Here is a 16,154-nt window from a genome sequence, read left to right on the forward strand (position 1 = left end):
TTGGCATCTGTGGCTATAATTAAATCAGGACTAGCAAATCCCACTGGTTTTCAGATCTTCACCTAGAATGTGCTCAACTCAGGTGGTTTAATTTCTGATGAACATGGAATATAGCGTTAATGGTGATTGCATGAGATTGAACGATACGTATTAATGTATTTTGTTCAATTTGAAAGAAAGTTCGGTGGGCACTGAGCTTTTCACCCGAACAAAACAATTTTGCTTGTTAAAAATAATGAACAATATAAACTTTATGGTTTACTTCCTGGGTGTTGGACTCCAGACCATCAGTACAGATATTCTGCAACTTTTGGATGTCTTCCTGGACCAACGCTCCAGAATTAAATGGCTGAATTGATGCAGTCAAGTTCTACAACGTTTTACTATTGGCATAATTATTTGACTCAAATGTGTTGAAGCATAGACACATCTAAAACTTGCAAACAGACCCTTGATGTCTTGAGTTTAACACCTCTTGCTCAGGTTATCAGAACTACAGTTTTTTTTTTTGTTGCCATCAACAAAAACCATCAGTTTATATTAAGTCAAGTTTCTGACTTGCTCCATTTAGTTCACATTATGAGGTGTTGAGAACAGAATAACGTCTCATGGTGGATGAGGTGCTTTAACACAGTGAACATTCAGAAGCTCACAGACAACAACAACTGAACAGAATAAAAATAAGGGACCAACAAATATGCAACGTAACACTTAAAAAAAAAAAAAACATAACAAAACCTTTTTGTTATTTTTTTGCCATTAAGACCACAGTACTACTCTCCACTATACGATGCACATGGTGTGGGTAGGGTGAACACAACTTCATTTACATTTTAATCCTCAGTCTCCAGCCAGGGACCCCTCCCAAAGGAGGACCCAGTGGGGGTGTGTGGGGGTGGGGTGTGAGGGGGGGATGCACTGGGCTAGGGGGGCAGAGACATTCATGCACCGGTCGTTTCAGAGACAGAAAGAGAAGTCAGCATCACAATTATAGACTTGTGTTGTGCTTGTGTGTGCCATGTTGGGTTTGTTTGCTCTTGTGCAACTATGACTGTTGCTCCTTTGTGTTTGTTTGTGTTATTCTGTGGAACGTACTGCAAACCCAGTGACACCGGATAGTCTTGTGAACACCAGGACAGCTTGTAAAATGGCAGTAGTGATAATTATATGACTAAATCATGCACACTCTATATAAAAATTCAACCTACACAAATTATGGCTTTGTTTCTTCAGCCACAAATTTCCAGTATTGGCTATATGGCTATACATACAGTATTGCTGGAATGTTACAATTAGCAAATAAATGTGTTCAATGAAATCTTTTTCTGTTGGTTTGTTACTTCGCTCTTCCTGAGAAAAGGTGCAATATGTTATCTACTGTGTGTCATCCCCAATTTGGAGAAGTGTTTGTCTTGTGAAACTACGTGTCCTGTCTCTGCCTCTGAATATGACCCAACTCTCCAGGCTGCTCCCCCCGGGCAGCACCGGGAAGGTTAGGTGGCCACCAATGCAGCAGAGACCAGGGTTCAGGGGTTTGTGTAGGGGAGCGAAACACAGGTCAAAAAGGCTTATGTATTCTCGCTCGTACTACTCAGTATACCCTCTGTTCCTGTCAACCTGGACCATTTGCTCTCTCTTGCATTGGTTTATTTGGTTCCTGTGGTGGCCTGTGTTTGGTGTTCATAATTTAATTGTCTGAGTCACAGGCAACCACAGCACCTCTTGACCGGTACACTCGTCCCAAACTCACACAGCTCATGTTTGGGCAGAATCTCACAAAGAAGTAAAGATCAAATGAACGCTTAAATCGATGGCCTCCATGACATTCTTTACCAATTACTAACCTTTTCTTTTTATTTGTTGAAATAACCAGTGCTGTTCATGTTGCAAATATAACTAATCATTGATGTCTATTTCACACCATTACTGTCAAGCATAACTGATCAATTAAACTCTACTGCTATTACGTACAGTAGCATTCAACACCACAATCTAAAGAAAACCATTGCAAAGTGGAGACATCAAAATAATAAAAATTTCAAGCATAAGTAAAATTAAATCACAACTCTAGTTTTGAGGTGGGCACCCAATTTGGAGCAGAGCAATAGAGACTAGCTAATATTGTGCTCTCAAACTTCTTTGTGAGTTAGTGGCTGTGTGTGTTTGCGTGTGTCAAACACGTCTTTGGGACGTGCTCATGCCTCCCCTGAGGGACCCCTGGCTGCGTTGTTTCATATCATTTTCATGTTAAACTTCCTGGTCCCTCCTGTAGAGCTCCCTGTGGTGGGTTCAGATTTCCGGAACGAGTACTCCACTGTGAAGTTGTTCCTGCGCTGGCCGCGTCCACGGCTCCACACAAATAACAACAGGAAGCAGAAGAGAACAACTCCGAGAAACGTGATGCAACCCATGGCTGTTGAGACCAAAATGGTGGTCAGGTCCAAGGTGAACTTGAGGAAAACCCGTGTGCTGTTTAGATTTGTGTCGTTGAAGTACTCCCCGCTGTACAGAGAGCGGTTAAGAAAGAAGGCGGAGGCAGAGTCTAGTGGCTGGCCTCTTACTGTGAGAGTGGCAAAGTAGGTGTCATTGCCTCCAGCGTTTGTGGCAATGCAGATGTACGTCCCGCTGTCAGTGAGCTGAGCGTAGCGGATCTCCAGAGTACCACTAGGGAGAACAGTGATGCGACCTGAACTCTTTGCTGTGATTCGTCTACGCTGTGGTGAGATCCAGATGATGGCAGGTGTAGGATCTCCGTCAGCTCGACATACAAAGCTCACTGGCTGGCCTTCCCGAGCAACCACCTAGGAAAGGTGATGGAGCACACGATTGACTATACATAGAAAATTCAGCATATGCAGTATGAAACATTAACATCTCACAAACATTAGAGAACATTTTAGCTTCTTCAAAAGATTACCTGTTGCATCTTACGGTTGCGGATCTTAGGTTTCTGGCATGTAAAGTGATCGAAGAGGGCAGAGTCAGAGAAGGCGCTGAGGCTGACTCCTTGCACCTCCACCGGGCCTGCACACACTGGCACTCTGCCGTCAAAGTTGAGGGTCTTGCGTCTTTGCAGGATCCACAACAGACGGCAGTCACACAACAAGGGATTCCCGTCCACTCTGAGGGTCTCCAGACTGTTAACAGAGTGGAAGGACCCCTCTTCCAGAGTCTGCAGGTCGTTGGAGGAGAAGTTGAGTACTCGAATCTGTCTGAGACCTCCAAGGGCATGAGACTCCACTGTCAGCAACCCAGTGCTTACCATGATGAGCTCCTTTAGCCTCAGCAAGTCCTTGAAGGCCCAAGGCTCTAGTGTGGTGATGGAATTGTAGGACAAGTTGAGATGGGTGAGGTGCACCAGGTTCTTGAATGAATTTGAAGGGACAGTGGTGATGTTGGTGTTGGTGATGAAGAGCCAGTGAAGATCAAGGCCCTGAAAACTAAGTGGAGAGATATACTCAAGGTATGGCCAGTGATCGATATCCAGACCCCGCAAATTAGACAACTTGCGAAAGTTTTGATCCTCCAGGGCAGTGATGCTAAGGTGCCGAAGGCGAAGAGTGACCAGGCTGTGGAGGTAGGACAGCGTCTGGCCAGAGATGGATGTGAGGTTACAACGCTCTATTGTGAGATCTTCTAGTCCCAGAAGTCCAGAGAATGCCTGTGGTGAGAAACATGGGGTTAGAGAATAATCATTTCAAAACATACACAAAGACAATAATGGTTTTTTGTACATAGGATAGTAGGAGAGCAAAACAAAAAAAAAAAACAGAAAGGAGGGACTCAAGCAAATTTGTTAGCATTTTTGTTGCACTGTCAGGAAAGCTTACCTTGTGGGAAATATAAACCAGATCATTGTCTCCAACTTCCAGCTGTTTAAGATTCCTCATATCTTGGAAGGTGTAGTCCAATAAAATCACCATTTTATTCTCACTTAGATCCAGGCTGGTGAGATTGCCTAGCTTGGCAAATGCCCCCATAGGTACTAACTTCAGCTGATTCCCCCTTAACTTTAGGACTTTAAGATTCTGAAGAGCGGCAAAGGCATTTGGCTCTAATGTGGCGATGAGGTTTTCACTAAGGTCCACTTCCTCCAGCCGGGGGTACGGTGCCAGATCACCGGACTGTACCCAACGGAGCCGGTTCTTGCTGAGGTCCAAGACCCGTGTCTCAGTTGGAATGCCTTCTGGGACGTTTGTGAGCCGCCGCCGCTGACATGACACAGACCTCAGCTGAGCTGAACACTCGCATCGTGGAGGACAGGCCTTACTGCTCTCTGGCAAAGTCAAAGCTATGACAGAGACCAGCGAGGAAGCCAGAACCCATTTCCACACCCTCGGCCATGGCACTAAGGCACGACCACCAGGACCAGGAGAGTCAGTCATGGCGCTGGTCCTCTGACTCCTCGCCTGATACAGGCAGGGTCAGTGCACCAGACACCTGCAATACAGAAGAGAGACAGAAAAGTAGGGAAAATGTGTGAGAAGAAATCCATCAAGGGTAATTGTAAAAGAAAGACAAAGTAATGCACTACAGTGCCATAAAATAGTGCTTCAGCATTTTGGCTTGTGGTCACGTTACAAACACAAACATAAATGTTTTTTACTGCACCATTCTGTGACGTAGAGCACAAAGTAGTGCCTAATTGTGAAGTGAAAGAAAAAGATACATATATTTTTCCATTTTGTTAATGTAAAAATGTGAATACTGTGGAAAAAAAACATATATCCACACGGGGTGTTAATAATCTACTTTACAAGTAGAGCTACGAGCCACATAATGACCCAACAGTAAACTACATCCAGTGAGATCCCATCATAGTTACACTGATAGCTCTAGGATGTTTAAAATAATTTGTTTTTTCACTAATTTATCAGCGGTTCCTGCTTGGAAACTGGGACGCTGAGAGCCATGTGAGAGGGAGATTGTTGCTCCAGCTGAAATCGTGTGTCTTGCATCTACTCTGTCTTCCTTTCAGCACTGAGACCGTCTGCTCCATTTTTGACAAACACAATGCATTTATTATCACCCCACATATGCACATGATGAGATTCTCAACAGGCAAGTTGCGCCTTCAAGCTCGGCACGCCAGCGCTTTGAAATGAGGGGAGAAAGACATCAGTGTAAAATCATATAAAGTGTTTGATAAGGCTGATGGATGGTTGCGTAGGTTTGGCAGTTTGCTGGCTAAGAATTAAATCATTTTAGTCCTCCCAGCACAAAGATAAGATGAATCACTTGTCCTTTAACACTCTTTTAGGCAACCGTTAATTACTCCCACTTACTGTTTTCAACATGGAGACTGTCAAAGAGCACCTGGCATCGGATCTTCAACATATCTCAGTTAGGCGTGCTAAAGCATAAGTACAGCGTGAAGGAGCAAAACTTGTTTCCTTCCAAACACAAACTGTCCTCCTGCAGGGCTACACATTAAACTCTCAACGATTAGCTTGTTAATTTATTTTTCAGAGAGGAAATGAGAAGGAATATTTCATCATAATGAAGGAAGATCATGTGTAAAATGCTCTCTGATGCTGGCTTCTGAGGGAGAAAGAGCCTAGCAATGAATAATACATAGGTTAGTTTGTGCTGAATGGGCAGCGTCCAAGGGATAAGTCAGGCAGTTAAAAGAAGCAAAAGTTGCTAGCTTCTCCAGACACTGCAGGCTTTGCTTTGAGTTCCTTCTTCCCCCACATTAGCTACAGAAGAAAAGCTTATTGAATGCCTAATTATATCAAACTGGTTCATAGTGGTGGCATTAATGGCATCAATGTAGATAAAACAAGACTTAAACCAAATTTACGCAATGCCATATAAATTGTGTGTACATGTGCACATTTTTCTCATATTTTTCACACTTGCTCACACAAAAATCTGGTCTCTGTGTGACAGGATAAGTCCCTCTGTTTTTTTTTTTTTTTAGAGGCCACTGAAAGAACGGCTTTCTTTTCACATCCCTATTCTGGAGAATCTGATAGAAATCTGGCACAAGCTTTTCTTTCATTTGGAGACAAAACTCAGACACAGCGAATCCTCTGTGCAGACTTGCACAAACTGACCCACTTCTCATCTGCAACTCAGGCTTGTGCTGTCAGTCGGCTGCAACTCACCATGACCACAACAACTAAGCAGCGAACCTCATTGTCTCAGTGGGACGGGGCTCAGGAGACAAACAGACAGATCTGAAAAACTAACAACTGTGTACAAACAAGAGAAACTAAAAAGAAATAGGGCAAGTGTTTCACAAAGAGGAGCATTCACTGGTCACCGGCGTTAAGATATCAAGGCGTTAACAAGTTATGACTTTGAAGTCACAGATGTTTTTTTGTTCTATTGTTCCCCCAGTTTAAAGTCCTTTAAATGAGTCAGTCAGTTTGTTATAGACATCGCTGTTCAAAGAGTAGAAAGGCGAAGTGAGTATTTGATCTGAACACTTGTCGGTGTTCAGATCAAAATGACAATTAACGTTTTGAATAACATTAATATCACTGTACTAAATAATATGTTACATTATTTTAGCAACTGTTTGACTTCTTTGTGCAATGTCTTGAGATATTTGATGTAAAATGGCTGAATATAAATAAACTGAATTTAATTTAATCTCTAAGAATAATTATTGCATTTCTATTTCAAATAAAATCACTTTAATCATCTAAACACTGTTCAGTTTAATTAATTTAAGTTATTTTGGTATATATATATATATAGCATCGATCCACAACAACTGTCATGTAAAGGTAAGCATGAATCCAACGTACTTCCATTTTATGGATTCAAATAAGTTATATACTGTATATTCAGGATGGGAATAGTTGTTTCCATGTTTATATATTTTATTATTTTTAGTCATTAGAATTGTTACTGTTCTTGTGCTATCACAGTTTTTTTTGCACGTTTTTACTTTTATGTATCATTGTATTAATTAAATAACAGGTCTTTTTAAGTAACACAGGAGGTGTTGCTTTGCTGAAGGGGATGGAGTTGCCAGTTTGCAAAGAAAGTATATTTTTGATGTTGCTAAATATTACCAATAGTCTTGACTATAAATCAGGGTGGATGTTTTAGTTTTCGGTTTTGTTAGTCGATGTTAGATTTTGTGTTCATCTCTTGTGTTTGTCTGGGTTCCATTATCTCGAACACTGATTGCTTTATACTGCTAAAGGTTTCCATTTAATGTTCTGGCTCAGTATCATTTTGTTTCTGCCTTTCACTTGACTCACATTGATCAGTGAGTGAACCTGCCACGCATTTATCATTATCTATTGTTTGTTCAGATTTTTTTTTTTTTTGTTATTTACCCTGGAGTTCTTTGAGGTGCATTTCTAGTTTGTTTCTGTTTGTCCTAATGCAACAAGAGTCCTGCAATGACATCCTGCTTGCCAGCTATCTTCTTGAATTTGCATCTCTTTCCTCCCATCCACTTTAATGCCTTCATCATGCCTTATTTGTTGTGGGGCTGAGTAGGCTTGAGAAAAAATAGTGGCTAAGCAATTATCTTGAAATATTTGCGAGTAAAATTAAATGTACTTGCTCTCACCGGCTTGGAGGAAATTCAGTAATTTAAATGATTCATTCAACTCATTCAACAGGAGCAGGTAGAGACTATTTCAAAAGTCAAAGGTGGGAAAATGGAATATACTCACACGTCACTCAAAGATCTTAAAGATTTCATTTCACCTTTGTGGTCAACTTACAAAATCTTTGTTATCAGCTTTGTTATCAATAGAGTGTGTTCGTGGACTTGATATGCCACATTTTTGAAAATAAAGATGTGGAAAATCGGTTTGCACATTCCCATTGGTGTCTGTTCAATGCAGTTGAACTCAAAAATACTTGAGTCATTTCATGTTTTTAATCCCCACTTTTTTTTTGCTAGTTTCAAGTGTCAGTTCAAAGAGTTAACAACTGATAGAAAAGACAGATTGTTCTCAAAAACAGAGAAAAACTATCAGTTTCAAGAATTTTTTTTCCGCAAAGTAAACCATTAGGGAAAATAAAAAGTGATGGTGTCAACGGTAGCTGCAAACTGAATAGTATTTGTGCATTTATTTTAATGTTCCACGTGTTAATATGGGTTTTAAATGGTGTGTTATCACCATGGGCTCATTTTTGTGGTTATTTCCCCCCTTTTTTGAATTGCTACAATTGTAATTTATCATCCATCATGCATTGAAAAAACAAAACCAAAACCAAACAGAACAGAAACCTACCAAGGTCTACCATCCAGAGTGGGTGCTAGAAGAAAAAAAATCAATAGCACAGACTGTTGGCATAAAACATGACAGATATTGCTTTAATGTGTGAATCATTCACAACCTTGCATGAAGACCTCTCAAACAGCTTAATCAACAAATTAACATGCTGTGACAGCTCTGGTTTAAGGTTACCATGAGCATATTCTCTGTTGTTTTGCTAATTTTCAGCTTGCAAAATTTTTGCTACAAGCCTGGTGCAAACACTTCCTGACCAGTGAGCATCACTGCAGTATTTAAACATTCTGAATACAGTTTTACTGACCCGTTTTACGCTAGATATGAAACTAAATCCTTCTTTTTAACTGCAGCTATAGATGGCCCAGTGACATGCACAGCATTACATTGCGATTGGATAATCAATTTTGCACACTTTGCTTTTCAGAGACTTTAATCTAACAACCAATCTGAGTATAAAAGGTTTGTGTGTGCGTGTGTGGGGGCATGAGTGCGGGCGGGTGGGGGTGTGTGTGTGTTTGTGCGCATACACCCTCTTTGCTCTTTGGCCATTTGATGGATGCAACCTGTCTTCACACTCCGCCCCCCCTGACAGTCATCCTACGGGTCAGCAGCAGAGCCACGGCATGAATCAGTGAGCTGACATTGTCAAGGCAGACAACGTCCTCAGTGCTTGACTCAAGAACAGGAAGTGATCCTGAACCTTCCTTTTTTGCTTCCACACACACATATACACAAACTACTCCAAACACACAGAGCTGGGGGCGTCAGTGCATCATCTACTGAACAGACACATAAAAAGATACACATTTACTCTTGTTCTCCAAACAAATAGTGACGTTTTTCTCCTATTTATCACACTACGTAGAGTCTCGGTTTATTTAAGAGTAAAACCTGCAATATTTTCATCTTCTGTTCTCATCCCTTACCTTCCTTTCAAGTGACTATTTTGCAGGATTCTGGAACAGTCTTGTGTTTTTTATCATTTCAATTAGGTTTTAAACAAGACCTTCTTTCTGAGTGGTCTCTTCTTAGAGTATTAAATGATCTTTTGTTGACTGACTGCAGAATCTACTGTCACTGTTCAGCTATCTTCTGTCTGCCTTTTACACCCAAAAATATAAAAAAAAATATTCAGCATATTTCATGAAATCCCTCAGAGCTCTGTTTTAAGAAGAATACTCTACCTGCTTCATGTTCGTCAACTGGGACTGACTGAAAATAAGTTTTATTTTTAAAAAATCTTCACGCAAAAGATAACCAGCTGGAATGATCATTTTTATTCTTTTCATAAATTATTCTCTGATAATTACCTTCAAACTAAAAAATGCACAATATTTGGTCATTGCACATGGCAGCATGATGTTGCAAAATAGTCAAATGACCATCTTACTATATTTTAATCATTTCATTGGAAAGTACTTTCTAAACTTATCAGTGAAAATGCAATAAAAAAACATATTCTCATCCATCTTCAAAGCATTAACCTTTCATCTCTGGTCCTGCACCTGAGCAATAGACACACTAGAAACCTTCTTATCTGTGCTACAAGCTGCACATTACCATGGGCCAGATGTTAAAGCTTCATCAGGGGCAAATCTAACAGCCATCCAGACAGAGATGAAGGCACAGTCTGCCATGAGCCAGCTGTGCAGGAGGAAAGCATAAGAAATGTAAGGGAAATCAGCCCAAAATCTAAAAATAACTCAATTTTAGTTAGCTGACCTAATGAGCAGATGTGTGCAGTAAGATTCCTGCCACTTCATGTATACATCAGCAGCCTGCACAGGTGAAAACACTGACAGATGTTTTGCACAACAGCTGTTTCACCTGCTACCTCACCTGGATAAAAACATCACATTGTTCAGAATGCACTATATGTCAGTCAAATAGTTGGAGAGCATTATATTTGGCCAACAAAGCAACTAAATACCTTTTTTCTGTTGGAACCACTTCCTGAGTTTTATCTGTCTGTCTTTGGCAGTCTCATACAAATGCTGTGTGATTCACACAGAGGCATAAACGCAATATAAAGCTCTCCTGAAATCACGGACAGTTTTAAGCAGCCAAGCAGTCAGCAGGTTATTACAGAATGCTTTACATTATTGCAAACTTGACAGGTTTTTACATTTCACAGAAAAGCTGACAGCTTGTACTTTCCATTGCTAAGTAGCTGTAAGTCCTATATTGAATATGTGCTTAGTCACTGCCTTTAAGCCCAAGTCAAGTGTGGAATATGGCTTAACAGCACTATGGAGGTGCAAGGCAGGATGAAACGGACAAACATCTGTATTAAAAAACAAGGAGCAGATCTAAACCAGATATTTTCATACATTGTATAAAACCCCACAATGTTTTATCTTTCTGTTTGGCTTTAAATCAAAAGAAAGACTTTGTGTTTTAGATGTGTTGGGATTATAGAAATCATTTCTACTTGCTAAAAGCCAGTCATTTTTTCCTTTGTATGCAGACAAATGTGTCTTTAAATAAGTTGGGGAAGGCCAAATGAGGATGTCATGACTTTGTAAGCTTTTGATATAGTAAATTACCTGACAGCATTTCAACTATACAGAGGCAAGTATAAACAGTAAGGACACATAAATCTATCTGACATGTTCTCCTAAATTACAATGTTTTGGTGCAAAATTTGTGGATCAACCCTGAGAACAGCAGCACAAGATCTTGTGGTGTGAGCGTGTCATTATCCACAATGAGTCCCAACACGGGCAAGTAAGAGGCCACTTCTATAAAATCAGAATAAAAAATTTAATCACAATGCAACCCTCATAAAAACAGATGGCATCACAGGATCATAAGGAAAAAAGATTATTTGGAAACACTAAAACAACATCTCAAGATATGAGCCGAGAAGTTAAAACTTGGGAAAGAATGATGAATGGTTTGATATAACCTTAGTTACATCAAATTAGACACAAACTTTCTGAAAAACAACAAAACCAATGTTTTTGGGTTTGTCTGTGTTCACCTCAATTCACTTACTGTGGCATGGCAGCTAAAATTCAGTCTTCAAGACTGAAGAAAACTCACCAAACACACATGGCCTGCCTTTAAAACCTTATTTGCTTTCATGGTGGAAGCCACTGCAGCAAACTCATGTGACAGACTACAACTGATGTGACCCTTATTTCAGTGGGTTGCATTTAGTGATGAGATGCTTTTCACAGAGAGAAGATGCCCATGTTGAAATCCTACTGTAGCAGCTCAGTCTTCCTAGTGTAAGTAATCTGAGTCACTGAAGCAGTAAGAGCAAAATGATTAAGATTGACATGCTGCTTTCTTTGACCTTCAGCTGATAGGAGCCAAAAAAACCCCCCAAAAAACACAAACCTTTTTCTTGAATACGGCAGTAATGTTCTACTGACAGCACACGGCCAAATTTAAAGTCAAGCTGTGACTGCTGCAGGGAACAGCTTGTTTATTTTCAGGATTTTTTCAGAAAAAGTTTGAATAGTGTGTTGGGTATTTTAACCTGTTCATATAAAGAACCACACAGCTCGTCTCCATTCTTTCCAAAGGGGGAAAGTCTCAGTGGTGCCTCAGGACAACTCCAACTCGTCCCCCTGCAGCAGCCTGGTTTCATTGAAAGCGAGGTGGGGGTCGGTCATAAAACAGAAACTTAAAGATAAGGAGTAGAGGTGTCTCTCTGAACCAGCTGAAACCGGTTTCTCCAAGAACAGCTTGGTCCACCTCACCTTGTCTCCAGCTTAGAGTAGAGAGACAAACTTATTCATGAGATAATTATTTGCAAAACTCTGACAAGTGTCCACAGAAAAAGCAAAATAATTAATAGGGAATTCATAACTTGGGATTAAACAGTTGACCGAGCAGTCTCCAATAATATGAGAAATGTTAAAAGGATGATCTTCAATTTCAGTTCAATATAAGAAGAGTTTTACACAAAATAAAGGACTTATTTTAGCAGTGGTGGAAACCCAATGTGGTGTTGGACTCCTGTTGTAGTGCCTTGTAGCTGTACTTGATTAGCTTTTTCTAGTTTTGTCTTATTACAGCCACAAACTGCAACATGTTTTAATAATATTTTATGTGAAATAGCAAAATAAAATAAAAAATTGGGAAATGAGTTCGTCTTTAGTTCCCCACCTTTATGTCTCAGTACTTTTCAGAACAACATTTCACAGCAAATGAAACTGTCTTTTCACTGTATGGACCCACATTTTTTTTTTTTACAGATTCTTCTTTGCAAAATAACTCAAGTTCTGTCAGACTGGATCGAGACTGTCTAGGCCGGGGCATCGTTTTTCAAGAGTTGCACCCATAATACAAATTAAGTTAATGTGAACTGTATTTACAGAACAAAGGAAAGGTTAAAAGGCAAATGATACTATTTAGTGTCACACATGCTTTCATCTTGCATGTTTGGCTTCAGGGAAACGTAAAACAGGAAGTTAAATTAGAAGGGGGCATAAGAGGATTGGTCAAAATTGCAAATATTGATCAGGAAAGAAGGAAATACAGAAAACATTAAGGTGATTGGTCAAATTTAAGGAAAAGTTGTGATTGCCACATCACAACACTACACATGTTTTGTGCAAGCTTCAACTTACTAGAGCACATTCTTCCACGTTTGTTGTGTCGCCTACATGGCTTATGGCAAACCACAACATAAAGAAATAGTTTTCTTCTTGTTCCTACATAAAGACCTTGCAGTATTTCTGCAGTGCACCACTAATTGATAAAATGAGCAAGATAACATGTGCTTCTAAGAACTGTAAAATTACTAATAAATCTATTAATAAAGTTTATTCAGACATAATTAAAATTTTTGGCATGCCTATATATGGCCTCTAAGTCGCCTGGGGGTTGAGCACTTCCTGTCTGTCAATACTAGTGACATTGTTGCTCCCGCACATGGTCACACACTTCAACTCTCACAGTTTGCATATACACTTAGTAGACAGGCTGTTGAGCCGAGGATGCAAGCTACCACATCGACTTTGTCAGTTTCAAAGCTCACACACAGTGTCAACAACACGAAACTCCAGTACAGTGAGAGATGAGCGGCACACACTTTACTGAACACCTCTTACAGTCTCGTTGGGAAATACCTTTGCAACAGAGAGGATGCTTCACGAAACAAAAGAATCGTTCAGACTCAAAGCAAGCCACTGTTCTCCTTCCTTTACAACTAGGTGATCTCCAAAATGTCTCAGACTTCAAAGATTTATCAGTTCTTTTTTCTTACATGCCGTTTCCCACAAACTGCTGATGCCAAGATCTGGCCTCGGTTTTCAACCGGATCAAAGTCAGCCAGGAATCCAGCTGAAACCAAACAAACACGGTGCAACGAATACAGTTCCTGACAGTCACAGAGAAAGAACAACCCATGCAGCAGAGCTGAAACAAACAGTGATCAAAAAAACCCCTAAGAGACAATAACATAAATAAGAACATACTGTATGTGCAGCTTATTTACCAAAGAATGTCCTCCAAGCCTCGCAGAACGTTTTAAACCAACCTCAAAACCATTTACTGCTACAATACTATAAATAATTTAAACGGTGAAAGAGGTTCACACTGTTGTGCCCACACTATAAATGTCCCTGGATTCAGACATGAGCTGTCTGGGTCAGTGTGTAGGCAGAAAGTAGACAATGGTAAGTGGGTTAGATGGGGAGATTAGTCCAAAAGGTCGTTTCTTCTCTGTGTGGGTGTGCGCATCCATGAATATGTGTCACTTCTTCACTTTGAACTTCGCTGACACTAGGACCTCAGTGAGGGGCTTCAGGCACAGCAGGGAGTCAGACTGGATAATCCTGCCACACTGATAGCTTTAATCTGTATCTGTTTCACCCAGCGCAGCAGAAGGTGCTCACACAGCTAATCCATAAAATATTTTGCCATTAGAGTAATGAACAGCCACACCAGCGCACATGTGCCACATGTGCTAAAAATCTTAATGCCAAAGTAAGCACTTGAATGAGCCCAAGTCCCCTCATGCAGAGTGCAGACTCAGGATAAGAAGAGATCAAAACAAATAAAGCACATGCACAAAATGAAACGTGACAGAGGATCTGACAAAGCATACACACACATATATATATAGAGGTGATTACTGATTGGAAACAGGTGAGCTGCACATGAAGCAGCTGATGAAACGCGGAGCAAAAATTGAGGTTACTAAGGAAATCTAATTTCTTTGTCAAAGGACAATTCGGTGGCAAGAAAGAGGAAAGAAGAACCCATAATGACGGATTCTGTTTTTACTTTCTTGTCAAACTTTCAGCTAAAAACCACTACACATTTCCTGGTTTGGGTCAGATAGGGTTTTCTGTGTTTTTCTGTTTGTGAAATGCCAGACTGTTAACACAAATGTATATATTTTTTCTGTAATTTTTTAGATTCCAAAGTTTAAATACATGAGCTGTGTTCTTCTGACCAAACAATTATGTATGTTTAAACAGAAGACGGTGAAAAAGAGGGTGAAATGACATGATTTATCACGTATGGTGATCATTTTTCACATACGGCCAAGTAGTTTTCAGTAACTTCATCCCCTCATTGAGTTAAATCATAACTTGAACAATGTATTTATACAGCTTAACTTGATAGAAAGTATAAAGAGAACAAATCTCTGAAAGTGCAAAAACATTTTCATCCAGCACTTTCCAAAGGTCCATTGTTGTTTATTTTTTCAGAAATTTGCTTTCACTTCACTTTTTAATGGAACCTCAGAAGAGAAAAGACTCTGTGCAATAAAGCAAGGCAAGATAACTTTCTAACAGTTTTGAATGCCTTTGGCGTTTTGAGTTTGTCCTCTCTTGCTAAGATGGGATTTGTCGACGTTCTGTTAGTTTAGCTTACCCTGCACAAATATGTCCCTCAAAACATATCATTAAAGGAAAACTATTTTCTTCTGCTTTTCAGATCTTGGATGTTTTTTGTTACTCTGTTCAGAGTCTTGCTGTCTTCCAACGCAGCAGTGGCTTAGCTGTTTTCTTCTTCATCATAATGAGCAGCAGAGCAGCTCGCATCATCAAAATCATTACACACATCAATGAGGTGCATGTGTTTGTGAAGGTGGAAGAGACGGTGAGTAGTGCTTCTGTCCTCTGAAGTATTTTCATTAGTGCATCAGCGTTTTCTGCTGCTATGTTTCGCTCTTCGCATTCGCTGCAAATAAAATGTGAAAGAAAAACTCTGGTTTCTCTAGGTCTGTTTTTCATTTCCATCACGTTCCTTGAAAGAGCTAGGTTTCTGCCGTATCTGCCGGAACAAAAGTTAAAAGAACATTAAGCACGCCTTAATGCTTGTATCTAAAAACAAAGGCAAAACATGTTTGTTTTAGCTGAGAAATTTACTGAAGATTGTATCAACAGTAGGCATATTTATGGTGAAAAGTTATTTTGTTATTTTGTTGCATGGTAAAGTTAATACATTTTCAAACATCTACATGATGTTGGAAAATCACGGCTTGTGAGATTGTTGATGATGATCAGCTAGAGCATGAACTAAAATGAGTTGAATTGGAAATGGTGAAAAAAAAGAAGGCTCCTATTGGTATAAAACACATCCTTAAACTGGTTTTAGTCATACCTCTATGACCACACTGATGGTCATAATCAAGTGCTTGCATTCAAAGCCATTTCCAGTTCCGCATGAGTCGTCTTGGGTTATGTTTTATTTATAGTCTTAATGATCCTCTGCAAAGACAGTGCAAGATGACAGATGAATATTTGTGCCAAACTTTTCTCATTCTTTTTCACACTTCCCTTTGTAATGGATTATACAAAGCCAATTCCTGGTTTTCCACCAATTTCTTCCAAACTTAGCTGCAACAAAAAAGTCATTCTCATTGGCAGTGATTCATTCATCTTTAGCTAATTCAGAAATTTGCTGCTATACTATTTCAATATACTACAAATCCCTACATTTATCGCATCACTCTTGCCGTCCAACATCTCC

At 39.8% G+C, this 16,154-nt stretch overlaps 1 protein-coding gene across 1 annotated transcript in view; it reads right to left on the bottom strand.

Annotated features, from left to right (window-relative positions):
- Positions 1 to 463: 463 nt before the first annotated feature.
- lingo3b (leucine rich repeat and Ig domain containing 3b) overlaps positions 464 to 16,154 on the bottom strand; it is a 37,953-nt gene continuing 22,262 nt past the window's right edge. The window contains exons 2-4 of the mRNA XM_032566568.1: positions 3,831 to 4,440; positions 2,918 to 3,661; positions 464 to 2,801 (exon numbers count right to left, since the gene is read on the bottom strand). Of these exons, the coding sequence (XP_032422459.1) occupies positions 2,232 to 2,801; positions 2,918 to 3,661; positions 3,831 to 4,385 (1,869 nt within the window). The 5' untranslated portion in view covers positions 4,386 to 4,440 and the 3' untranslated portion in view covers positions 464 to 2,231. The remainder of the gene's footprint in view (positions 2,802 to 2,917; positions 3,662 to 3,830; positions 4,441 to 16,154) is intronic.

This window comes from Xiphophorus hellerii, chromosome 6 (assembly GCF_003331165.1).
Source record: "Xiphophorus hellerii strain 12219 chromosome 6, Xiphophorus_hellerii-4.1, whole genome shotgun sequence".
Classification (NCBI taxonomy): domain Eukaryota; kingdom Metazoa; phylum Chordata; class Actinopteri; order Cyprinodontiformes; family Poeciliidae; genus Xiphophorus; species Xiphophorus hellerii.